Here is a 26,774-nt window from a genome sequence, read left to right on the forward strand (position 1 = left end):
TCTGTGTGAACAGCAAGTTCTCTCTTCTGTGAAAATCCTATCCAGAGCACAGGAATTCTCCCTTCATCGTGGCTGTCATGACAGCAACACATCAAAGCACCCGTGGGCTCAGCTGCAAACCACCACCCATGGACAGACACAAGTGAGCTAATTGCTACAGCAAGAGGGAAGGAGGAGGCTAAAGGAGTAGTTTTTAAGGTGGCCACTTCCTTTAGGACTTCAGACAGGTGACTTGCCCTTCAGGATTCTTTATCTGTGAGGCAGATCAAAACCTAAATTCATCAAGGCCTGCACTTGGCCTAAATGTGGTGTAGACTATGCAGAGAGGAAGACTGCTGTCCTACATGGAAGAAATAGATCTCCTTTTGGTTTGGACTCTGCTGGTTTTACTTTTTTTTTTTAATTGGCACCATTGGGAGAGTTCCCATTTGCTTAATTAGGCCACATATGAGGAAACAGGAAAGACTCTTGGCATATTTGGCTTGACCTGCTAATTTTCATTGTTTATTAATCTGAGCCGCCTGGGTTCAGATAAAAGTTCTTGACATTAGGAGCTGGATATCCAAATCATCTGGGAAGGATAGGTTGTTGGGGATTTTGGGGTTGGCTTTGTTTTTTCTACAGCAGACACAAATCCACATTTTTGTGCTGGACAGATACTTTACACTGCTCAGCTTATAGCCCTACAGCAAAGCAACATTGACATACCATCATGTTTGATGCACTCCTGCAGCTTTTCTACAACTTTCTCACCCCTGACACAAAAAACTTACTGGGGTCCTGGCCATCATGAAAGTCATTGTTTAGAACAACAGCACACACGAGACAAGAGAAGGTGGCAAGTTCACACTACAGACTCCTTCAGAAGGTGTGGTTTACAGAGTTAGGCTGAGGATCCTCGTTACTGGCAGTAGAGCTTGTTGGGTACCTTGATTAAAATCAGTTTTGAATCCATTAAAAGCTACCTATTCACCAAACTGGGAAAAGTCAGCTCCTGAGGTACTTTCATTAACATCATGCCCAAACAGTACCCACCTGAGAGAGCAGGACCTGGGGCACAGACCCATCCAAATTCAATGAGTGCTCTCCCTTGGGCAAGGAGCTACTGCTAGGAAAAGGAAGCACACACACTGTGACCAAAACACCTGACAGTGTTTTGTAAACAAAGCCAAATTTCCCAATGGATCATGAAAAATAACCAGTAGGCCACAAGGATCTCTATCAAACAGTAATAAAAAACAATTATGAAAAGAGCCTCTGGCCTAGAAATAACTGATTTCTGGTTCAAGCCCCACCAACCCAGTGTCCAAATCACAGGTAATTTCCCTATGGACTTCAGGCAAATGAACTTCTGTCTCAGCATCAGAGGTGGAGGTGTACTGGTCAGCCACAGAATAAACCATCATGGGCCTCTGACTGTGCACATTGTCAGCCATCCATCACGACCTGGCACCAAGCTGTAAAAACCATTTACCACATTGAATCAAATGTCTGCTTGGTAAGAAAAAGTCACCTTCCTTGCAGTGCTTTACAGAACAAGCCAGTCCCAGGGAGCTCCTTACTGAGAGGAGCTAAGCAGCATCTTTCCTCTACAGGCACCAGAGCAGTCCATAAAAAGATCTGGCAATGCAAATGTTGTCAAATGGGGAGAAACACTGCAGATCATGCATCAGAAGCAGCACAGCACCAGTTTCTCTCACAGTGCCCAGGTTAAACAGGCCATCCCCAAGTGCTGCTGTGCCTGTTCACAGGGGAGCCCTGAGACACAGCAGAGGCCATTTGTCAGCAACCCTCTCCATGCACACATTCCTTTGCAGTGATGGGGGCAGTGATGCCCCCACCCCAGGTCCCCTGAGGCCAGTTCCACATGTTGAACCTTCTGAGGGCAAGGAAGGAAATAATGAAGTAGTACCCTTCCTCCAGAGCATCAGCCACAGGGCTCTGCACCCTGGGACGAGGGCAATCCTTGCCACTAAGCTCACCACAGACATGCTCAGGAGATGCTGTGAGTCCAACCCTTCCAGCCCCTCAGCTTTCTCCAGCCCCAACAGCACAGCCCAGAGCCTGCTAGGAGCAGAGCTCTTCTGCTCCACTGGAATAAACAGCCCACAGACAAACAGGGCACTTTGATACCACTGCCCCCACCCACCTTAAACTGAATCAATTAGGTTGTAAAAGACCTGAGGTCGTCAAATCCAACCTATGACCAAACTCCTGGATGTCAGCCAGACCATGGCACAGAGTGCCACAGCCAGCCTTTCCCTAAACACCCCCAGGGACAGTGACCCCACATCTCCCCAAACAGCCTGTTCCAAGGTCTAATCACCCCTGCTATGAAGAAATTCTTCCTGATGTCCAGCACAGTGCAGTTTAAGACCCCATCACGAGTTCCCAGGAAGGGGAGGCCAATTCCCACCTGGCTACAGCTTTCTGTCAGGAGCTGTGCAGAGTGGCAAAGCCATCCCTGAGCCTCCTTTTCTGCAGCCTAGACACCCCAGCTGCTCCTCACAGGGCCTGTGCTCCAGACCCCTCAGCAGCCTCACTGCCCTTCTCTGGACCCACCCCAGCCCCTCAAGGTCCTTCTGAACTGAGGGCCCAGAACAAGACACAGGACTTGAGGTGTGACTCTACCGGAAGAAAGGGTAAACGAACCACCCACAGCCAAACTGGGCACCGCGCTTCAGGGCCCCTCCACAGCCGCCTTTCCCGCAGTAGGCGCGGAGGGGCCGTGCCCAGCACGGATTGCTCCACACAAGCTAAGCACGGAGAAGGCCTCAGAGAGGCCGGCAGCTCCCCCAGAGGCCTCACACAACAACACGCGCTCCACCGCCCCAACTGGCGCGGCGTAAATAGCACCGGCGCTTTTATAGCGCCCCTTCCCGGCAGCCCCCGCGCGCGGCCGCGCCGATTGGCCGCGGGGCGGGCGGCCGCGCGCGGCCGCCGCTCGCGCTCGGGCCTGTGGAGCAGGAGGCGGCGGGAGCCGGACCAGCGCAGGCCGCAGGTACCGGGGGGCTCTCGGCCGACCGGGGGGCGCGGGAGGGGGGAGCGGATCGCCGGCTTCTCTTCTCCCCTCCCCCCTTCCCGGGGGCGGCCGGGCCCGGCCGGGCCTCTCGCCGCCACCGCCGCGCACAAAAGGGGAGGGCCGGCGGGAGAGGCTCCTCCGCGAGTTCCCGGGGCCGGTAACGGGGCCTTTTCCGGGCGGCGGGAGCGGGGGAGGGGAGGGCGGGGCCGCGCCGGGGCGCCCGCGGGAGGCTTGCCGGGGATTTGTGCGCCGTTGAACTTTTATCTGGGGGAGGAATCGGCCTTTGGAGCGAAACTGGAAAGTTTGGGCGGTGTTTTTTCGGTGGGGCGGCTGCAGCAGGCCGGGAAGCGCCGCGGGTGGTTTGACACGAGCGGAGCCCCGGCAGCCTCACCTGGGCTGGAGCTGCCCGCTGGTAAACGACACCCTGCATGAACCTTTTGTGCCAGGAAACCCATTCCTTCGAGGGCCAGAGGAACCTCCAGACTGCTGTTTGGGTTTTAAAAATAAGACCCAAAAACTTCTCCCAGAGGTCTGGAGAGTTGGTTGTTACTCAGATGAAGCATTGTTCCCAGTCCAGTGATCCCACATCTACTTTGATATCCCTTTAAGAGGTGTCTGGAACGGGGGTTTGTTTGTTTTTAGTTGCTGCCTCATATCCAGCTTTTGTTTCTCTCCTGGTACAGTTCACCTGTTTGTTGCAGGGAACCCCTCAGGAGCAGTGGTTCCCACCCACTTTTCTCTGTGTGATACAGTATTTGGAGAAAATTAAACACTAAGACCTCCCTAGGTCATGTTAAGTTTGTTGTTGCCTTTTTCCCCTGCTCCAGAGTTTAGCCTAAGTGTCAATTCTGCCATCTGTGTGACTTTGAAATGGCGAACTTCTTCCAGAAGCAGACTTCATGTTGATCTTCTTTTTATCTCAGAAATCTCACAAGTTAGCTTTATGTGCCCTAAATACTGTTTGTGACTCAAAATATTAGGTTCTCTGATGGCTTTATTTGGGGATTTTCTTCCCAGTATGGAAATATTAAGCCTTTCCTTCCCTGAAAAGATTGTGAAAATATTTGCTTGCTGTTGAAGGCTCTTGTGATACATGTGTGCTTCCTTCCTGCCCTGCTCTGGTCTTATTCAGCTCTCCAGCCACACAGCACTGGCATTTCTCGTTCAAATATACAGAATCTAATTCTGGCACTGATTTGGACCAAGGCTGCATGTTTAAAAAAAAGAAAAACTTTAGCCTTCTTTCACTTTAATTAGTTCATTGGAGTGTTTAACAGCATATTCAGCATAAATGTTTGACATAAATTTGTATGATTTGTACAATCACCCATAAATTTGGGTGATTTGTATCATTTAACACTAAAATACGTGTTTTTCTCAAAAACAATTTTTCAAGATGTGAATGCACTGTCACACAAGGGGCAAAATAAATTCAGTCCCAGCAGAGCAGAGCTGAGCAGCTCTCATGTTATCCCTCCTCGTTCACCAGGCTCAGGCTCTGGCCCAGTGCCACAGCAGCCAAGCGCCAGAGGCGGGGAGTTCTCCGAGCCAGGAATTGACAGTAAAAACATCCTAAATGATCTTAGCTGCCACCAGGATGTAGGACTGGGGATGGCTCTTCAGATAAGCAAATTCCAAATGAAAACGTTTTGGAGGGGTCTTGGAAGTATCGTCATCTTTCCGATAGTAACTCTTGGTTTTTCTGGTTGTTACACTTAATCTTTTTCTCTCAGTGTATTTAAGTTGCCCAGAGCCCTGTGGGCTCCTCTTCACACCATGTGTCTGCTCTGTGCTAGGTATTTCTGACCTCGGCTACCTTTTCATTAGCCAAGTGTACCTTCTCAGTTTCTCTAACATTTCACTCCCTGCTGCTGTGGTATCATCAGGTTCTTTCCAAGTCTCCACTCAGCCACCATCTTTTACCTTCAATCCTAAATCTCATCTCTCTCTTGTTCTGCTCTGTTTCCTTACAATGTGTCTTTAAATGCAGTTTGAACTAATGTGGAGGAGAATTGGGTGAATTTGAGGAAGTTAACATGTTGGCAAAGTACAGCAAGTGTGCCCTTGAAATCTTAAATTAATCCATGATGAGCTTGCCCTAGTAAAACACCTAATAAGGGTGAAACTGTGACAGAGAACAGTGCAATGCAAGATAAATGCACCAAATGGCAGCTGACTTTCATTCCATCCCCAGGGTGCAGCTGTGCACCTGCACACACCTGAGTGCATGATGAAAATCCTCTGCTCCTTGCCTTTTGGTATAATTCCTCTCCTGCTATAAATAGGGGGTAGCTAAATAAAAAGAGGTAGTTGCTTATTACTTTTTGGTAAATCTCAAAAATAAGCAAAAATATCCCAAAATACTGTCTGTGGTACACTGGTTAAGTTACTACTACTTTTACACTACTGTTTGGTGTCTGGGTGCCTTCTGGTCTTGGTGGGATCTGTTCCACTCATTCTGACCAGTGAATAAAGTAACAAAAGCTAATTGGAGTTGGTAGAGTGACAGTGCCCTGTCCCTCCTCACTTCTGTCCTTTTCCTATCACCATATTTTCATTTGGAAAGGACATTAGAGACTATAAAAGTTGAACTAAAATATCTATAGACCACCTTTTAATTAAGATATTTGCCATCCACACAACTAACAGCCAGTCCTTCCTAAGTGAATCATCTAATTAAACTAATCAGAAGAAGGTTTGCTGTCTTTCTCTGACCACTTTTCATGACCAAGGTCCCTTGTAAAACAAACAGATGGAGAGTCACAAGTATACCCAGTAAAATTGGGCAGTACACCAAATAAGAGGTTTTGCTTTCCTCAGGCTCTGACAGTTGTGGGTTTTCTGCTTGCTTTTTTATTGTTGTTTTTTAATCAGAAACAGAGCTCAATTCAGTCTCTTTGCTCAGTTAATTAGCAGTGTTTTGCAACCATAAATAGTTCTGTCTCACCTGGCCTGAACTGTCACATTTGGAGCAGGTTGCTTGTGTGAATGTGTACAAAGGGATTCCTCCTCCTCATCCTCACAGTTTTAAGGAAGATTACCTTTGCATGTGTCAGTGATTTGAAAGAACTAGCAGCTGTCCAAGTACCAGTTATCTCTGTTTGCATTCTTTGCTAGCATGTCATTTTTCTTATATTTTACACCTGGAGGCTCTTTATTCTTCACCTCCCGTCTGCTCTGTTGAAATTGTGTGAAGTGAGAAGGCTGTCTCACAGTGGGATCTTGACTGGGTGCTGACCAAGTGAATTGGCTCGTTTTTTGAACCTCAGTCCAAGAGCTGTTTGGAAAGGCTGGGTTCCATATAAACCACAGCAGAACTAGGCTTCTGCACTTGAAAATGTTGTTGGGAGGATTTTAAATTATACCATGGAATGTTGACAGATGAGAATGAGCATGCAGTTTGGGATAAAGAAAGTATTAGAAATAAGAATACAGCCTTCAGAAAGTTTAAGTCAAGAAGTTGACCAGAAAAGTAAATAAGAACGTGAAGTCTGGCAAGTCAAATGAAAAATACAAGGACCTGCCAGAGAGTCTCTGAGAAACATCATACTAAAAAGAAAAAAAAAATTCCAAGTTAATCAGAGACAAGAAGGGTTCAGCATTCTGGAGGGCCAGTAGATGGAAAAGTGAAAGAAATATTTGATGATGAAGCCATGAGTAGGAAGATGACTTATTCCTGTTTCCCGTGGAGGAGTCCAGGAGTCCGAAGAGGTTCCATGTGCCAGATACTCTCTTTATGGAGAGCAGGACTCATTGGAAGATCTGTCTCTGCTTGAATTGTCAGCAAAGTAATTTATAGAGCAAAGTAATAAATACAGTTAGAAGATGCCAAGACCAGATGGTGCTTGCCCAAGGGTTCCAAAGGAAACTCGGGCCTGAAATGACCGAATTACTAATTACACTGTGTAACTTCTCAATACCTTGAAGCCACAGAAATAGAAGAGGATTTATGTGGTAGCAGTTCTTAAAGATAGTTCAGCAGGATATCACAGTTCAGTGCCTTTTTAAAAAGTAGAAGACAAAAAAAAGCTAACCAGATGGACCAGTAACTTAGCATAGCAGAAAGCCAGTGTGGCTTTTGCAGAGGAAATGGTGCCGCTCATAACTGCTGGAGGTTTTGAATGGCTCCAGAAGCACAGAGAAGGAAAGTTTGGAACAAGAAAAGAAGAAGGATCTACGTTAAATCTTTCCTGTTCAGCATATTCATAAATGATCTGGTGAGAAAAGTATTGAGGGAGAAGGGAAGAAAAGACCAGAGCTAATTAGGAGGAATTGCAGCTTGTCCTTCTAACACTGAATTACAGGCAGCAAAATGCCAAATTAAATTTGTTCCAGATAAATACAAAATGGGGGGTAGTCTTAATTTGTTTATGCACTGATGGGGTGAAATTTAATTATTGCCCCTTAAAAGGAAGAGCTTGCCCTATTTCTGTGAAAATGGAAGTTTAGTGTTCAATAGTGATCATAGGAGTTTGTAGGAGGGGTTTTGGGAAAGGCATAAAAAAAAGGAAAACAGGGATATCATAATGGCTTTTAGTCCTCAACACAGTGATTACAGCAGGGTGGCACAAAGAAAGATGTGCTTTGAGATACTTTGCAACTGGAAAAGCAAAGATGAGGCTGAAAATAGTGATCAGAGATAAGGAATGGATTCCATACAAGGGATGCTTAAAAAGATTTGAACTCCTCAGCTTGGCAAAGACATGACCAAGCAGTCTGGTCTAGATCAAAACTGATGGAGCCTCTCCCTCAGTCTGCACTGAGACCGCAGAATGCAGGGCCACAGAGTGCTTTGAATGACAATGATTTACGTGGCTTCAGAACCAAACAGGTGGAATGAGAGGAGAAAGCACTGTCAAATGTTGGGCTGTTGAGCATAAAGAATAAAAATAAATAATTGCTCCCAAGCTGTCAACTGAGAAAATACACTTGTGGTGGTATCAGTGCATTTGCTCCTTGTTTTACTCTGTGTGAGATACCTGCACGTGTTAGGCAGTGTTGGGCTTGAGGGTGTTTGATCTGAACCGGGGCAGTTTCAGCAGATGTCTTTTGGTGGGAGAAGAGGAGGAAGGAACACAGGTGAGTGTCAGCTGTGGTACAAGTAGATGGCTGTCTGGAGAAGTTAGTGTTAGTTTTTCCTGTCCATATGTGCTTTACTGCTGGCACCTGAAGTCAGAGCCACCACACCCAAGCAGAAGCCTGCCTTGCTCAGTGTGAGGTGCCCCACATCCCATCTGACATGCAGGAGTGTCTGAGAAGAGGACACCAAGAAAAAAACTGGCTGAAATGCAAAGCGTTTTGCAGATTACACACATGGAAATCCACAGATCTACTATAATTACCTCAATATTAAGCCCTAATCTCATTTTGTGCAAAGTAATCTTGGGACTCAGTATTGCATAAGAGAAGTGCTCTCGTAAGTTGTTGTGCCTGCAGATACCAAAGATGGAGTCAGTGGGGGCAAATGAGCAAGAATGTTCTGTGGGGGGGCAAGGACAGCAACAGCAGCCACAGATCCTGAGGACAGAATCCTTCTTTCTGCCCCCAAAATCCAAACTTTGCCTTCAGCCTTGGAGAGGGACTTGTCATGGTAGAGGAAGACAAGGGAGAAATGCTCAAATTCGTCTTCTTCCCTGGGTTCTGAAATAGTGTTAATTTACTAATTATGTACCAATAGTGAGGTGCACAGTGTTGGAGTGACCTTTGCAGGCAATTGATCAGGAGCACCCTGCTAAGTTTGGTGTTAACAAAACAGGATGCACATTGACAATGTTAAGACAGAGTTTTGCTTTCACATTTTGCTGGTTTAGTTTTAAAAAAAAATTATTTAAACATGCTTAAAAAAGGTCCTTCAGGAACCTTCTTTTGCAGTGTTTTTCTCCTACCAAGTGCTGAATGTGAATTAAATAACCTGGCTTGGAAAGGAAATGAAGGCATCTGTTTTGTTCACGCTTAAAAAACAGTGTGAGAAAGCCCTACAGATGAAATAAGAGAAAAGTAGTAAGTGAACACAGAAAATAGAAAACAGAAGCTCAAAATTGTGGAAAGTAACTGGGAGGAAAAAGGAGCTCAAATAACTTTGAAATTATGGATCTAAAAAGTTGAAGTGTGGTGAGGCCTTGCCATGTGTCCTGCTGGGAGGCCTGCCTGCCTTTGCTTTCGTGCTGGCTCGTCCCGTTTGCTCTTGTCCTTGTTTCAGGCCCCAGCGTTGCTCACTGCTCTTTAGGGTCTGAGAGAAGCATCCAGTTGTTTTCTTTGTGGTTGTGTCTCTTCCAGACTGTCCTTTTTCCAGTTCTGCTGCAGTTGTTCCTCATATGGTCACTGCTGTGTAGTTTAATCATCCGTGTGCCCTGCTCTGAGTCATTTCCAGTTCATTTATAGCCTTTTGACATGGGAGGATCACAGCTGCACACATCAGAAGATGCAGTCATGCGATGGATTCCAACATCATCTTAATGGTTTCTGGTTTGTTCCTTTTCTCCTAGTTCTTAATACTGGGATCTTTAAAATTGTGGCACTTCGGAGTACTGAGCTTTTATTTTAAAGGAATTAGCTGTATAACCTTTGAATACTGTCCTTGAGTAGCAGCGATCAGCTCCCAGTTCATCAGTTTGTATAGAAAATTGAATCTGGTTTTTATATTGCATATCACTTCACATTTCTCTCTTTCAAATTTTATTGCCAAGGCACAGAGCCTGTTAAAGTTCTGAAATCCATCACAGTTAGCCCTTGCCTTTATTACCTCTACATCTTGACATCACTGGTAAATTTTGTTGTATAGCTATTTTTCTTCGCTTTTTCAGGTCATTTATGAACGTTGAGCTGTGCAGGTTCCACGGGTGTTTTTGTGAGAGCGCTGAGCATTTCCTTCTGCCTGGTTTCCTATCTTTTGGCAATTATTTATCTATACACAGAGAACTTCCGTGTAATCAGGTATTCTGATTATCTCATTAAGTTAAAGAAAAAAAAGGTTGAATGATATTACACACCTAATCTGACCAGACTTGGTAATTGACACCTCTTTTTGATATATATTTTGATATATGTTTGAAAGTCTCTGGCCTGAAAATTAAGGGGGGCAATGTAATTTTTTTTCCAGAAAGCTCTTTATATACTGCACAGTTTGAGTTTGAAAGAATGCTAATATGCAGTAATAATAAAGAAAAGTAGGACAGTCTTAATGATTGTAATCCCATCAGACGAAGACATCAATCCCAGATACAATAATGGAATAAGTAACAAAGTGTTCAGAAAAGAATTAAGGCAGTGTCACTCAATCTGGACTGGGGGAAATACGAACAAGAGGTGTTAATTGTTTTAGTTTGGTTCTTAAGTGCAAGTGTTCATCTTGGCCTTCAAGTACGGTTAGTACTTGACAGTAATTGCGTGTCATTTGCAGTGAGAAAAGATTCCAGAACAAAATCAATATGGTTCATATTACATTTAGTAGAAAGAGGGCAACTGTGAAAGGCAAGTGGAGGCTCAAGTGAGTCTGTGTGTAGTGAGAACATGAAGGAGTTGGACTCTTGGGCTGTGTTTTTGAGTGGTCACCAGGAAGAAATGCAAAATGCGAGTAATGGGAAATCTGCAGAGGCTGAAGAAGTGAGGAAGTGACAAGGAAAACCTCATGATAATGCAGAAAATGTAATTGACTGCTGGAGTGAGAAGCATGGTATGGGATTCTCTGTTACTGCTATTTTGAAGTCAGGATGATCTGCACTTGAATTAATACACGGGGTGAAATGTACTGGGGAATGACCAAGCAGTGGCTTGTTTGCACTTGAAACGCATCTCAGGGTGTGGTTCTCTGGTTCTGAGTGAATGGGTTTGAGGCTCCTCTCCTGGAGCTGTGCTGCAGCAGCCCTGGGGCATTTGGAGCTGGGATGGACAATGTGGGATGGGCAGATGACACCTCCACCAGGGTTTATGCCAGGAATAGACAGTCACTACTGTCAAAGGTGTAAAGGTAATTAAAAAAAACCCAAAAAAACCGACCAGCTCTGTGTTAGGGTGCTCCAGTCTGGAAAGGCTGTTATGTGAGCAGCAGGAAGAGAGTGAGCGGAGGCAAATTGTTCACTCCCTTTCCATTTCGGAATTAGGAGGCAGTAAAAGAAACTAATAGGGACAATCTTGAATTTGAAGGAAGTGGCTTTAGACAATGTGTAATTAAGTTGTGGGAACTCCCTCCACAGGATGTTGTGTGTGCTGGAAGTTTACATGGGTTCAAAGGGAGTCTGGACAAGCTCATGGAGGAGAAATCTGTTTGAGGTTACCAAATTCATGGGAACCACATCTGACCCAAGAAACTCCTGAGCTGAAGGCTAGCGAGCATGCAGGGAGAAGCTTCTTGCTCATTTTTCCTCTTTAATGCAAGAATCTAGTCCTGAGTTTATCTGAAATGCCAGGCACTGAGGTGGAGAGACCTAATCCTAAGTCCATGTCCCTATTTCCATGTGTGTAGACCTGCAGTAACAGATGGTCTGTGAGTCTCTAGGTGTAAGTTTAGGTGCAGAAACAAGTTGGTCCAGTGGTCAAGTGTCCATGTTGGAGCTGCTTGTGGGACACAGTGCTGGGTGTAGAGGGTTGCACAGGTCATGCTTTGGGTGTTTTAACAGAAGGTAGTTTGTGTGTTCCTGGGAGCCCTTGGCAGTGCTGAGGCTCGTTCCTGTAAAGCACGGGCAGGGGCTCAGTACAGGGAAGGAGAGCAAAGCAAAATGTTTTCAAGCAAATTTATTAGAATCCAAAACAATTTACTTCTCTGAGAGGAAGATAAATCGTGTGTTGTCACACAGGGTTTTTCTTGAAGAGGAAGGCAAGGGCAAAGGCTGTAATTTGATAGGATGAATCCTACTTTGAGTCTTCACATGATATCTCAGATTAGACGTGCTGTGTCCACATGACACTCAGCACGGATCTAGTGCTGACAGCTGATTCAGGTTTCCTCCAAAACATTGCACTGGCAGGATTTAGCCTGCATGAGGAATCTCCTGCCCCATCACCATTGCAGAGGCAGCATGAACAACACTCTGTGCCTTAGTGAGGATGCACTGTATGCCCGTGCCTATTAAACACCTATTGTGTACTTTTGGATAACTCTTAATGACTGTATAAAATTAATCAGTCATTAAGGGTTCACTGGGGCTGGCAACTGGTGTTGCTAAGACCTAATGCAGTTAAGCTGACCCTGTTCCCAGTTCTGGTGATGTAGTACAAAGAGGCTTGAGCTGGTTATTTGTGGAGGTAGCTGAGACCTGGGGAGGTTTATTAGCTGGGGATGAACACAGCTACGCTGCTCCTGATTTAAAGCTGGCTCTGGAAATGTACAGCTCTGTTTTTCCAAGCTAGTAAAACATGCCAGACTTGAGCCTGGTTGATGTAGGCTGAATGAACTGTTATCAGAAAGCTGAACATGCAGCTTGCCTTGTCCAAAGACCTTCCCAAAGGACCTGTGTTCAGTTTAATCCCATTGGATACTATGCTGACCTTCTGTGTCAGTTTTTCAATTGTACTTCAGTCTTACAACAGAAAAATTCAATTTCTCTGTGGGTTAAATTTAATGTGCAATATCAGTAGCCTGCCCTGTTCTTTGCAACCTTTGGAACTTTTTTCAAGTGTTAGATTTCATATGTAACCCTCCCAAAAAGCCCCAGCAGATCGCTTTTTCTCACCAACTGCTCCCACATAGTGCTGTAGTTAGAAATAGGTCTGTTTTGCAGTACTGTCAAACTGCTTTATGTACTGGCTGCAGTAAGGAATATAAATATAGCTATTTCTCAAAGGCCTTGTTAGCAACACTTTAAATAATGTGGCTTTTTGGTTTATGAGTGGAAGTGTCCACAGGCAAACTTGCACAGAATTAAGAAAATCTCAACCATTACAATAAAATGTATTGACTACCCCCTTGATAGAGGTGACAATATTCATGTTTTTAGTGTTTTGATTCTGGTGGCTTGGAATTGAACTGGGGTTCCATCCCAGTAATGCTTGATTTCAGGTTGTTCATGGTGTCAAAAGAGCAGATCACTCTGAGCTCAGTGTGTCTGCCTTGACTGTCAGTGTAGCTGTAGTGATCAGTTCAGACAATAAATGAGTGGTCTCTTACCTCATGTTTTGGGGTATGTATGGATTCCAGGATCTTTTAGGAACTCTGGAGCAGAAACATGGGCTGTATCTGTGACTCCTTTATGTGACTGAGTCACATTTTTCCATAATTTTTTTATTAGTTTTATTTCAATCCCAAGGCTGTTGACTTCCCAGTTTGCAGATCCTCTAAGAGGTGAATAGGGGTCACAGTTTCTTTTACTTCCCAACTATTGCTGTGGAAGAGCAGGGCCATCCTGTGTTGGTTATGTGGGGAAAAATGGCAAGATAGCACACACAGGCTTACATATGCTGAATGAAGCTGATTTAAGGTAGCAGGATTAGCATTGCAGCAGCAAGCTGCAGTATTTCTGGTATTTGTTTATATGTGCTTTCACTAATGAGAAGTGAGCAGCAAAAAAGGATTATAGTTGCTGGCATTCTCCATTGGGACTTTAGTGGAGGAGAAGATTGAGAAGCTTGAGATTGCCTGCTGTTGGAGATGTGGGCATCCTGGATTCTGTTCTAGAGGAGAGGTTACATCCTTCTGCTGTTCTCCTCCTGGCCTGTTTGCCTGACCCCATCCCTGGTCATAGTCTTTAGCCCACTTCACCCACTCAGATGCTCTTTGTTCACTCTCTTTCTTCACTGTACACAGCTGCTCTAAAATCAGACCTGTTTGCTTTGGGGCTGATCTACTTTGGACTCCAAACTGCTTTGCTAGTTCTCAGTGTTAATGCCCGACCTTGCTAAATGGCCAGAAGACAACTGAGAAAAGCCTGCTCATCCCCTCTTGATCTCTGGAGTCTTTGGGGAAAACTCTTTCTTCATCCACCTCACACTTGAACAAAATTGAGTATATTTCAAGAGTAAATGCAGGTGCTGAGGCAGAAGCAGTTGAGGGACTGGGACAGAGTCAGTTCTTCCCTGTGGTAGGTAGAGGGCAGGGCCTCACTGGTCAGGGTGGGAGACACTTGAGCAGGGTTTCTTCTTCTGGCTCTTGTTCCTCCTGCTGCTCAGGGCAGGGTTGACTGCATGAAGGGAAATAAAGCAAGTGAGAAGAGAGCCAGGCTGTAATTCACCCAGCAGCAAACTGCTTCAGTACTGTGTAGAGGAGTCAGCAGCAAGGCAGTCTTTCTAAGATTTCAAAACCTTTACCTTCCAACATTTTGGTCTTAAGGACTTCAGCAAGATTAGGTGGGAAAGAATTTAAAGGATGTTCTCCCCCCATCTCCTGCAGCATCCTTACTGCATGCTGAATTGCTTCTGAACTGCTTCTGCTGAGTTCTTGCTGACATGTAATAATCCAGAAATTTTATTTATTTTTCAAAATTCTGCATTGTGCAAAGGATCTGCCAGTATAGCATAGCAGGCAACATAAAGTTACTAATAGTTAATTGGTAATTGAAGTTAAATATGGTTTTGATACCTCTGTGATGGTAAAGGGCTGTTTCTTCCATCAGTTACATTCTCCAGGATGAGATCCAGAGAGACAGACAAACCTGGCATGTTTGTTGTCAGCCTATCCAACTTCATAATGTCAACAGTGTGTCCACAGTCCTCACTCATGCTGTGTGGCCTTGGGACCTGCCAGAGAGGTGGCACTAGAAATGTTGCTCCTTGGAAAAATAAATAGCATGCTGAAGAGGCAAATTCCCTTGCAGTAAAGAGTATTGCTTGGGGGGAGTAGGTTTAAAACATGGAAAAAAATATTTTCCCCATTTCTAATTCTTCTGGAGTATTTGGTGGACTCCCTTAACAAGCAGGGCTTTATGCTGCAGGAGTCTTGGAGCCTCACTGCACTTAGAAACAGCAGCCTCCTGTAACAGGAATATTAGTGTGGCAACTCTGCAAACAGGAGCTCCTTGTGTTGTAACCTCCTGTGATGTTAGTGGGGTTGAGCAAATGATGTCTAAAGCTCCTGTAATACCTGTGAAAGACACAGGCTGAGGCTGGGGAAATGTCATAATTGAATCTCTTCCATTCAGATGAGTCACTTGAGTCATGTTGTGAGAGTTTCCACTTTGAATCTAGCAGACTAGCTGGTTTTGAGAATCCTGTAAATGCAAAGGTGGGAAGAGTGGTTCATTTAAGAGGAGGAAAAACTGCAGATCTCTTGCCTTGCTGCAGAAGACAGCACAGGTTCTCCTAGAAGATCTCTGCAGCCATTCTGCTACACTAATTGGGATAAATTATTTCTTGCTGAGTGTTCTGCGTGCATCATCAGTGATGCAGTTCCAGCAGCTTTCTGGGTTTATTGGATTCTCCCTGCTCTCTGTGTTGTGTAAAAGGATGAATGTACTTTTGTTCAGTTACAGTGAGGCAGTAGTAGTTGGGTTTGGTCTGTTTGTTAAACCCTCTCAGGTAGTTCATAGAGGTTTTTTAGCTGTAGATGTAGGCACTGGTGAAAAGCTGTGCTGGTACAAATAGTAAATTGTTTGTAATATGCATCTTAAATGAAACTCTTTAGGCCAACAAAGTGCTTTGATTCCCACATACAGCTGATACAAATTTGATGGATTTCCATGTTTTAGAATACTTGATGAAGAAAACCAGAGCATGTCAGAATGCACCAGAAAGACCCAGCTGCTGTGAATGCTGTTAGTGTTGTCCTTGCAACACGCACCACTAAGATGCAGCTCCATTCTAACAATCCATTTTTTTCTCTATTGTGCTACCAAGATGTTGTTGTTCTGAATCTTTGCCAGACCTGACAACCACTTACAGCTGGAATGTATTTATTTTAGCTAAAAATAACTAGCTGAAATATGCTGATCTGTGCACTGAATCCTCTAAATTAGGAAATTCAAGGAATTCATAAATTAGAAAGTGTCCAAGGTTGGATGAGGCTTTGAGCAACTTGGTCTAGTGAAAGGTGTCCCTGCCCATGACAGGGGTTAGAATCATGTGATCTTGGAGATTCCTTCCAACGCAAACCATTCTATGGTTCATTGATAATGATAAGTTGAAAGAAGTGGTTGTGATGTTTGGTGACTTCCTTCCGAGGTGGGTGGAGGTGTCTGTCTGTGATCAGAGCTGACATCCTGAGGTGTTTATATCTACCCAGCATTTATAATCTGAGCTGCTTCTAAAAATCGGAGATTTTAAGTGGTGATCTTTGCCTCCTGAATTGAATTTTATACAACACACTTGTTCTAGAAGGAATTGTTTTGTGGTAATGCTGTGGAAGGTGAAACTAAAGTAAAAAATACTAGGATGCCATGGGTCACCAAAAAATGATAATGTGGTTGAGGCTTTTTGCGATGGTCCAGAAGGATCCTCTAGAAGCTGATGTTGAAGGAATTTTAATTCCCTGGATTTTGAATGTATTAGATGGAGGGGACTGTTGGGCAGGTTTGATCTGTCCTGGTGACAGTCCTGCACAGAGCTGTGAGCAGGAGAGCCTCATGGGGCGGGTCCTGAGCAGTGGGAAGGAAGTGGTTGAGCACACACTGCTGAAGGGCATCTTGGGTCCAAATAATGTCAACACATCTCAGGAAGCATTCAGGCAGGCAGCTTCATGTTAGGCTTTTCTCAGGAAAAAGATACTGAGGAGATAAAATTAAGCTCCTGAAATAATTTTGATATATATATATCCATAAATTTTTCAAGCTATTTTGGGGAAGGATTTATAGAAAGATCTACATTAAATAATGGATCTGTGGAGTTTTTTTGACATAATGTAGTTACCTTGTAAACCTGAGGCATAGGAATGTAGAAGACCAAAGCATAAAATTTAACTGGCAAGGAACACTTAAAAAATAATCTGAGTGATGGAAGTATTTAGAAGAAGATAGAGTTGCTCTGATACTCCATTGAAAAATACAGTTATCTGTAGGTGATGCCAAAAGGTCACCTGCCCTGGGTGATACTGCAGGGAACTCAAGGCATCCAGGCCAGTCCCAGCCACCAGCACAGAAGGGAGAAGGAGGGAGGATGGCAAGGAGGGACAGGTTATGTCAGCCACCCACTGTGTCTCCAGGGTGGTTTCATCAATGGCCTAGATAATTATCTGGGAATCACTGCTATTAAACTTGCATCCAACAGACCATGATTAAACTGAAGGACAGAGCTAGAACCTGAAGGTGGAATAAACCATCAGTCACTGTAAGGATAAACAAAAGTGTGGCAGTGGTTATTCAGCTGTGTGAAGAGAGAACTACTCACTGTAGAGACATCTGGATGAAAACAAGTCTGTGAGCTATCAGGAATTAAAAGCTGACTGTATCAACAGTGTTGTCTTCAAGGAAGGGGAATAAGAAAGAAAAAGAAACACAATTCCAGATTGGTGTTTAAGCAGGGTGTCCCAGAAGATAAATGAAATTAATCCTTCAGCTCTGAGCACTCTTCACAGAGCCCTAGGAGAAATACTGGATTCAGCTTTTGGGCTCCACACTTGGGTAAATTTGTGCCAGTTGGGCTCTGCCCAGAAGGGTGCAATAGGAAAGTAGAGGAAATATGATTTACAGAGAAGGCTTGAATAAATTGGCATTGTTTTGCCTGAAGAGAAGACTAATGAAGGCAAGTATTCTCAACTGCACTGAGGAAAGGGAATAATCCCGTTCTTTATGGCCATGAGAAACAGCATAAACAGTAACGGGCTTATATTACATCAAAGAAGGGCGAGGGTACACACTGAGGGAAGTTTTCTCATTGTAAATGTTGTGGAGCACATGAGTAAATTACTTCAGAGGTTTTGTAGGACTTGAAGGGCAGACTAGCCAAAACTGACATTAAATAGAAGTTACAAGTAGTTGTTCTTGAGTTTGTACAGAGGACAGATAATTTCCAGTTCTGTAAAATTCAATTAGTACCATTGCTAGAAAGTATTCAAAATCATCTAAAAACAACAGCAAGAAAAATTTTGTAGGGCTTGGATCATTTAAAATCATCCACAAATGTAAAAATAATCCCAAGTCCCTAAGGTAAATAACTTTAACTTGTATACATATATATTTGCAAGGTGAAAGAAACTCACTTTAGACATGGATTTGGATCACTTGAGCAGTGGTGTCTGACAAGGCTGTCCTTGACCCTTGCTGCTGGGTGCGTTGAAATGGTACCTGAAATGTTCTCTGTACCTGGAGCAGAAGTACAGAATTTCTCAGTAATATCCACTGCTTCTTCACCACCTAACAGTACCAAAGTTTGCTTTCAGTGGTAGTTTTACCTTTTTACTTGATTTCATGAGGCAAGAAAAGAGGTGAAAATGATAAAATGTTTTTGGTGTGTCCTTGAAATCTCTCTTATGCTTCTCTGAGGCCTTCTCCCCTTGCCAGCAGCCCTGGTCATCCTCACAGAACTTAGTTCTGGGTTTGTCATGGCAAAAGTTAACTCACAGGGTGCTCCCTCTGTGCTATTTTGGTCATGCAGTCATAGGTATTGTGGTGGCGTTGCTGTTTGCTCCATTTCCAGGAAGCTCCATGGGATGACTAAGCGGCTTCCCCTGGAGTGCCTTTATGTTGTGGAGAAGAAAGTCGTTGTGGGTCTGTCCTCACTGCACTCTGGAGTGGGCAGGTCACTCCCTAAATCTCTGGCCTGTCCCTGCATCGGTCACAGACCAAAGCCTGGAGAAAAGAGAGAGCAGGCACATACGTGGTGCTGGTTTTGTTTGCTTTGCCAGATCCAAAACAACTATCTCCTTTGGCCCCACCCTGGCTCCAGGCTTTCCTTAAAGCTTTTGGAGCTTTTATACTGTCTTTTTGAGGCCAGAGTTGCTCATGAGCAGGTCATGGATTGGTGTGGTGCGGATACAGACCAATCAGTTCATCATTGATCAGTTAATTGCACAGCAGAGATCTGCATGGAGCACCATGGGTGTCTCCACTTCTGAGTACCCCTTCTCTTCCTGCATGCTGACAGCAGGCTCTGTTAGCCTGGGAGCAGGTTAATGCCCAGGAAAGTGGGTTGAGGAGTCAGATGTGTCCTGCCAAAATCCTTTGCAGAGTGGTGGTTGCAGCAGGTGCTGCAGTCCAGCTGACTGCCACTTTGTAGTTAAGACAGCTCAGTGTGATAAGGAAATGTTACTGCCCTTCAACTGAAGCATCTTGTATATGATTACCTGGAATACACTTCTGAGAGAGTACCCTGGGACAGTGCTGCTCACTCACTCTTGTCTCTGGGTGCTGCTATCTCAGCCTTTAGGACAGAACAATAAATGCTAAACCAGGCTCATCTCCCCTCCTTTCTATTATTCTTGCACCTAGTGGGCTCCACCAGTATGTTGATAAGTGCTGGGGAGTGTTTTTTCTTAAAAGAATGGGAATCTGAACTTACCCAAGTCCAGATATGTCTGTCTCTCTAATGGACATGTATAATCAATTTAAAAGGTCTTATTAATTAAAGACTTGGTGTTTATTAATTATTAGCATCTCGGTTAAAAGCTGTAACACTTGAATTAACAAGTCATTGTTTTGTTTTTCAGCTATGGCAGCCATTCGAAAAAAGCTGGTTATAGTGGGAGATGGTGCCTGTGGAAAGACCTGTCTGCTGATTGTATTTAGCAAAGACCAGTTCCCTGAAGTGTATGTTCCCACTGTCTTTGAAAATTACGTAGCAGATATTGAAGTGGATGGAAAGCAGGTATGTGAACCCTTCTCTAAGAGCCAGAACAAACTGGTGTTTGTTCAGGATAGCATGGACATCTCTACACTTAATTAATATTTTAAAATGTCTTTACAATATAAGCACTAACCACATATTAAGGATGTTCCTGTGGAAAAAATATCTAAAAAATATTAGAACGTGCTCATATCCAGTGTCTGTCTAACAAGGTGCTTCTAACTGTACACAGGCTGAGGTTCTAAAAGCCATGCAGTCAGTCTGAGTAGAATGTTGCAGCAGGTGGGAGGAGATGGAGCAGTGCAAAGATATTGAGGGCATTGGGTCTAGTGGCCTTTGAAACAGAGCCTCTGTTTTAATAGGGACCTGGTATTGTAATTAACAAAGACTAATTCCTGGAGAGGATTTTTTTCATACCTACTCCTGGCAACACACAGCATCCTTCTGAGCACAGATGACAGACAGGTTGATTAAAGTGGATGATTTCTTAGTGTACATCAGCATCACCTGTCCTGCTTGTCTGAAGGAACACAATTCTTAGCACCCCAGTGTAGCCACAGCTCACTGAGCTTCATCTTCAGTTTGTACTTCAGTAAACTAATTATTAAAATATTTCATTTTAGTTTTAAATATTTCGAAAATCAGTTTTTAATCAGTGGAACCTCTTGAGTCCTTTTGTGTACCAGACATGTCAGACACCTGCTCCAGGGGCAGCTGTAGGTGCTGATTCCTGGTTGCCTCTGCAGTTCTGTCAGCAGGGTGCTGGGTGACATGCAGAATTGTCACTTTCTGGGATACTCCAGAAGCACACAAAGCAGGAGCTTTGCACCTGGAAAGCTCAGCTATTTACAAACCCTCCCAGGCAGGCACAGCCTGTGTCTGTTTGGGTGCTGTAACCACACAGAGCTGACTGTGCTGTGGGACTGCAGGGTCTGAGCTTCCCTCTTTTGTCCCTGTGTGACACTGCCTTTGCTCTGGGCTCAGGTACAGCCAGGATACTTTTCAGTCCATTCTAGTTCAGATGCAGTGACTGATGGATTGAAATCTCTCCCTGTCAATCCTGACTGGACAAAATGAGGTTTTTGAGCTGGTTTTGGACTTTATGTTGAATTTGATTTCCTAGTGTTGCAGGGATGGATTATTTATGGATTTAGTCATGATAGTTCATGCTATTTGAGTCTAAAAAGAGCTTTCCTCTCCCATAATGTCAATCAGTAAAAGAAAATTTACTTTTAGACTAATATTAGGACATGTTTTTTCCCCAAGTGACAGATTCTACAGTTTCTATATTGTATTTTAGACTCTAAGGATTATTGTTTGAAATATGTATGATATCCATTTCTCTCTCTTATCACCAAGTCTAACTTCCTCATTCCTTTCTGCCTGAATCTCTGCATCTCTGAATGAGTGAACAGGGAGTCATGCCCTATCAGCTAGATGCAGCCAGTAGCTAAAGGAAAATAGCATGAGCAGCTTGAGCAGTATCAGCTGATTTTATTTTTGTAACTAGAGGATATATTTTACCTAAGCTCTTGGTCTTGAGAAAATTTGATTACAGAAGTTTGTAGGAGAGCAGTGCTTAAGCCTTTTCTGTTTGACAGCCATTTATCTCTGTCTTCCTAGAAAAGCATTAGCAGAAGTCATATGAAGGCAAAGAGGTGATGGTAGGAAATGTGGTGTTTTAGGAGCTGATTCCAGTGTCATGTGAGGGAACTGTCAACAGGCATCTTTTTAAAAATATGAATATTTGCCACAGAATTCACATTTGCAGTTGCAGAGGTCACTCTGAGAGGAGGAATGTTTCTGACTGAAATACTGAAATCTGAAGATTATTTTTGTACATGTGTGCAACTCAAGGCTTTGTCTCTTCACAATTTAAACAGACAGTTGCATTGCACATGCAGGCTCGTGTTTGGGTTCCAGTTCTGCCCATCTGTCTTTATCTGAGCTGCTGTGGACTTCTTTCCTGGAATTTTTGAATGCAAGGGTTTAAAGAATGCACTCACTCCATTGCGAAGGCAGACTCATCAGAGACCCTTAAGCAAGAGTATATGTACCTAAAGAGCTTGATTATAGTTTTTAAAGTCCTTTGCTTTAAATGTTAGCTATTCCTTCTACAGCTTTGAACAATCCTATTGGGGTGTTCTCACCTAGCTCCAGCAAAAGTAGAAAAATTGAGAACATTAGGTACTTTACATCTTAGTAACAAGAAGCTTTACACACAAATCAGTTTTGTTAAAATCATGCACAAATAAGTATGATCTTGACTTTTCTTAGTCACTACAGGTTCCAGCTGTAAACACATTGAAAATGTGCATAATCCTAAAAAGCATATATTTAGTCTACTTTCACTGAAAACTGGTATTTCTGGGATGCTTGTCAGAGAGTTTTCCAGGCCTTTGGAGCTGACTCCCTTCAATTCTTCTGTCTTGCTTTCCTGCTGGTAGCTTTTCTGTCCTTTTAGAGAATTGACAGTGGTCATAGGTATAAAGAAAAGACTCTAAAGCAGCAATAAGTTGATTTTTGGAGTTACAGAATGTAAAATTCCTAATAGTTCTCCTGTCAAAGGAGAACTTGTAGTCTCCTCCTTTTGAGTGAATTGACTGAAATACTTTAGTCAGTCTTGTTGAGTTCCTGGCTTCTGAATCAGAACTTTCCTGGTGCTCTGACTAACCCTTATCTTAATTTTGCAGGTTGAGTTGGCTTTGTGGGATACAGCAGGACAGGAGGACTACGATCGACTTAGACCGCTTTCTTACCCAGATACTGATGTTATACTTATGTGTTTTTCAATTGATAGTCCTGATAGTTTAGGTAAGTAGATCTCTAACTGATCAGAACCACTTCTCTATATTAATATATTCCCCTTGGAAATTGCACTGTGAATGTTTTTTCCCTTGGAAGCTTTTCTAGTTTCAGAATTGGTGCTGGTTTGAGTGTGCAGTTTACAGACATTAGGGAATTCTCCAGCAACACTGAGCATCACAAGAGCTGCAGCAGCACTCTGTGTTTGCCCAGGTTGTAAAAATTCTCTTCCCTTTCCCCCTTCCTGCTCACCAGTATCTGGGTGCCAGGGTCCCTGGGAGCAGTGAACTACCAGGCAGCTTTTCAGGTGTGCAGCATCTAGAGGCCAGCACACCTGAGCACTCCAGGTGCAGCTGCAGAATTGGTATTTTGGCTGTAGTGCAAAAACTGGCTTCAAAACCCTTGTCTGAGTTGTTCCTTCAAGCAAGAAAATATGCCATATTACATAATAGTGAATGTCTCTTCAAAAGCTGAATGGAATTTCATGAAGATAAAAAGTGGTTTTGCAGCCTGCAGGTACATCCACTGAATCTCAACTGTCTAAGAGCTTATGAAAGCACAGCCAGATGTTTTAGGCTGTTCAGCACTTCCTGCTATACACAATTTGTCAAGGTTTTGCTTTCAAAAGCCCCCAAGTCCTCCTTTCACTAAAAAACTAAAGTCATGTAGAGATGTGAGGAGGAGGTTGCTTCTGTATGAGAACAAATTCATTTGCTGCATGTAGGGAGAAGTGGCAGATTGAAAATTATTTACCCCAAGCTTTTGTTTCTGTATGTGTAATTAGTGTGTTGAACAGTTCTGCTGCAGTAAGGAGAGAGCTGAGAGGGTTGTTTTGTGTTGCTTTAGGAAAACAATAAAACTTAGCTTCATTATTGTGCCCATCTCTAGCTTCTGGAGATAAATAAGCAAAATATTCCATAATATTCCAGTCCAAAACTCTGCATGCTGTTCTTCAAAGTCTCTTGTGCTAACCCTTGTCAGGTAGCTGCTGAGAGAAGCCAGAATGTTACATGTCCTTCAGCCTTCAAATTACCACAGACAGGGTTGTCTTTTTTTTTGGTAAAACCAGAACAGGTCTATTGCTTCCTTATGAAGAGTAGAAAAAAGGACACCAGTGTGGATTATCAAGTTACCATGACTCAGGCAGCGTGTAAAAGCTTTAAAATAAAACTCTCCCCAGAAGTGGGGCTTTGTACAGTCATGCCTCTATTTATTTTCTTCAGAAAACATCCCAGAGAAGTGGACCCCGGAGGTGAAGCATTTCTGCCCCAACGTGCCTATCATCTTGGTAGGAAACAAGAAGGACCTGAGGAATGACGAGCACACAAGACGAGAGCTGGCCAAAATGAAGCAGGCAGGTTCCTTTCGGAGTCTTACAATAAATGGCAGAAGTGTGTGGTGGTGTAGCAGAGCATTAAACAGGCACCCACAGCTGGCTGCTGCTTTCTGTGGGTGTCTGATCAACACCTATATACAAAGACTGAGGCATTGATTTGGGGATTTGTGCATAAGCTTTTTTGCAGTGGCTGGAAAGAATTGCATAAATGCTTCATCAGAAATAGGCGGTCACTTGCTCATTTCAAAAAGTCTCGCAGCTTTCAAGCTCAGAGATATCAGAAAACTGATCGTGTCCTCTGGCATTGGATTTTTAACTAACCAGTTCATCACGTGTACTTAATCCAGAAACTCCTTTGCATTTGTTGGGAAGCTGGGTGGGAAGGGGAAGAGCAGTGTGGGTTTGGGCTGTTCTCACCTGCTGCTTTTGTGCTGTTGCAGGAGCCTGTCAAACCCGAGGAAGGCCGGGACATGGCAAACCGCATTGGTGCATTCGGGTACATGGAGTGTTCGGCAAAGACCAAAGACGGTGTGAGGGAGGTGTTTGAAATGGCCACTAGAGCTGCTTTGCAAGCCCGGCGTGGCAAGAAAAAGTCCGGGTGCCTTCTCTTATAAAGCGTGGCCAGAGGAAGATGGCCAAAGCAGCACCCTGCACTTGAGTGATTTTGAAGTGCTGTTTATTAATCTTAGTGTATGATTACTGGCCTTTTTCATTATCTATAATTTACTTAAGAGATTTAAAAATCGAGTCATCTTGCTACCAGTATTTAGAAGCCAACCATGATTTTTATAACAATCTGCATCAAATTCATCTGTGCACCCAAGGTTAACCTCAACATTCCTCTAACAAACCTTTTCTGCACTCACAGGATATGCCAGGCGCTAATTGAAGACAATTCTCTATCTTCTTTCTTGTCTCTATAAAGAGAAAAAGCTGTCAACACAGAGGATTGGTCTGTAACTACTTTATAACTAACGTCCTATTCTAATTGAGTACAACCGTTACATGGCTGTATGGAATTGAGAGTAGCTTCAGTGCTATCACATTTAGGAAGATCTGATTTTCATGGCTTGGTGTAAAACATTAATTTGAAAACGTGATCACTCTGAAATGACCAAGTCCCATTCAGCTAAGGAAAAGTGAGGGTTCTGTGGTTTCATGTTAGTTACCTTTTAGTTACTGTGTAATTAGTGCCAGTTTAAATGTATGTTACCAAAAATAAATCTATTTACCCCAGCTTAGATGTAGTATTTTTTGTATAATTGGATTTCCTAATACTGTTACTTGTAACCTCTGCGTTAAGGTGTTCTGGGTTTTTTAAGAAACTGTATTTGAAAATAAAGTCCGGTGGAAAGCAGCTGATCCTCTTCCCCTGTTCATTTGTAAGAGTCTGACCCATTTGAATGATATAAATGGTCTGCACACCCAGGAGGAGTTTTTTCCATAACGTGCTGTAGGGATGAGAAAAGACAGCCTGCTCACACTCAAAGCTTCTGAACTGTTCAGTTGCCTTAAATTCATTGCTGGACCCAGTTTCAAAACTTAAAAAAAAACAAACTAGAGAAACTTTTTGTGTAAGTTTGGTTACCATGTAGTGATCAGACTCCTAACCTGTGAACTTCTTGCTGTTCTGCAGCCAACTAAACTCTTTCTGTATTTTCATTTTTCCAAGAACTAATAGAATAAAGGCAGTTTTCTAAGCTCCCTGTATCCTGGTGTCTGTATTCCTCACTCTGGGTTTTTGTCCCAGCATCTGAGAGCCTGAATTAGAATTTATTATTAGCATTTTTGATAAAAGCTGAGAGAGAATTCACTGAGCAGTTGCAAGTGCTTTAATACTTATTTTTATTTCCCAGCAAGGGCCACCCATCTGCTGCTCGTGGTGCTTTCCAAAGGCTGCAGCAGAGCCGAGTTGCAGTATCTCACCTGGCCCCCACAGTGAGCAGCAGAGCTTCCCAGAGCTTTGATACTCAGTGAGACGAGAGTGCATCGCTGGAGTTGGATTTGCCAGTCCTGAGCATGGGGCTAGAGGAGCAGGAGGAGGCTGTGTAGGAGGAAGGGAGGAGCAGATGCGGTGTTGCTGTGGGAGCATGTGAGGGTTTGCAGCAGCCGGGCTGCGCTGGAGCAGTGGCAGAGGTTGCACAAGGCAGGGTATTTGCCGTGGCATTGCATGAGGGAGGCCTTCAAGCCCTGCAGCACGGGCTGGGCTCGAGGTGTGGGTGAGGTGCTGGAGAGTGGATTGTGCTGCTCCTGGCCCGGTGCTGCACCCGTGCTGGAGAGTGGATTGTGCTGCTCCTGGGGAGGAAGGGCCAGGGAACAGCAGTGGGCATCTCCATGCTCACACTGGTGTTCGCAGCAGCTGCTGCTGAGCTGAGAGCCTCCTCGCTGGGCTGGGTAGGAGGGAGTCAGCTGCTGATGACACTCCCATGTCTGAGCACCTGGCTGCATCCCATAATGGCATACAAAACACCTGTGTCACTTTTTTTTCTTTTTGTGGACAATTCCTGATTGCTTTTCCTGCAGCAAAGGAGAAGCAGACCCAGCCGTAGGAATGCCCTGTACCTCTGGTCCTTGTCCTTCCTCTTCAGCCACAGACACCCAGAGTGAATTGTCTGACAAGCCCAGTGGTGTCACCCACCCCACCCTTCCCTCCTTCCTCTCCTGGGTGTTTGTCCTCCCCCTGCAGGGTGACGGGGTTGAACAGAGCAGGAAGTTCTTGGCTGTGGGGCTGCCCAGGAGGATTTAATTTGCTGGCCTGTTGACAAGTTTAGTTGCTCATTTGCAGTTCCCTTTTTAGAGGGGCTGTTGCAGTTGAGCAAATCTGGGGGTTTTGAGTCTTGCAGGGCTGTGGGGTTGCAGTCTGCTGTGGCCACAGTTACAGAACAGCTCTTGCAGGGGTTTGGAGTCAGGCTGTTCCTCAAAGCCTGTGGCTGTGTGTCTGCTGCTCTTCTTCAAGCCAGCAGTGACTGT

General features: G+C 44.1%; 1 protein-coding gene across 2 annotated transcripts; it reads left to right on the forward strand.

Moving 5' to 3' along the window:
* The first annotated feature begins 2,897 nt into the window (after window positions 1-2,897).
* On the forward strand, window positions 2,898-25,514 carry RHOA (ras homolog family member A). 2 transcript variants are annotated; one of them, XM_039733908.1, is made up of 6 exons: window positions 2,942-3,001; window positions 9,826-9,955; window positions 19,527-19,684; window positions 22,357-22,477; window positions 23,692-23,822; window positions 24,245-25,514. In XM_039733908.1, the coding sequence occupies exons 3-6, from the start codon at window positions 19,529-19,531 to the stop codon at window positions 24,416-24,418; spliced, it is 582 nt and encodes a 193-aa protein (XP_039589842.1). In that variant the 5' UTR covers window positions 2,942-3,001; window positions 9,826-9,955; window positions 19,527-19,528; the 3' UTR covers window positions 24,419-25,514. The 2 variants fall into 2 exon arrangements, with proteins under 2 accessions (XP_039589841.1, XP_039589842.1); XM_039733907.1 differs by lacking the exon at window positions 9,826-9,955 and having other exon boundaries at window positions 2,898-3,001.
* Window positions 25,515-26,774: the final 1,260 nt, after the last annotated feature.

The sequence above is a fragment of the Passer montanus genome, unplaced genomic scaffold, assembly GCF_014805655.1.
Source record: "Passer montanus isolate IOZ18808 unplaced genomic scaffold, ASM1480565v1 scaffold9, whole genome shotgun sequence".
Taxonomy (NCBI): Eukaryota; Metazoa; Chordata; class Aves; order Passeriformes; family Passeridae; genus Passer; species Passer montanus.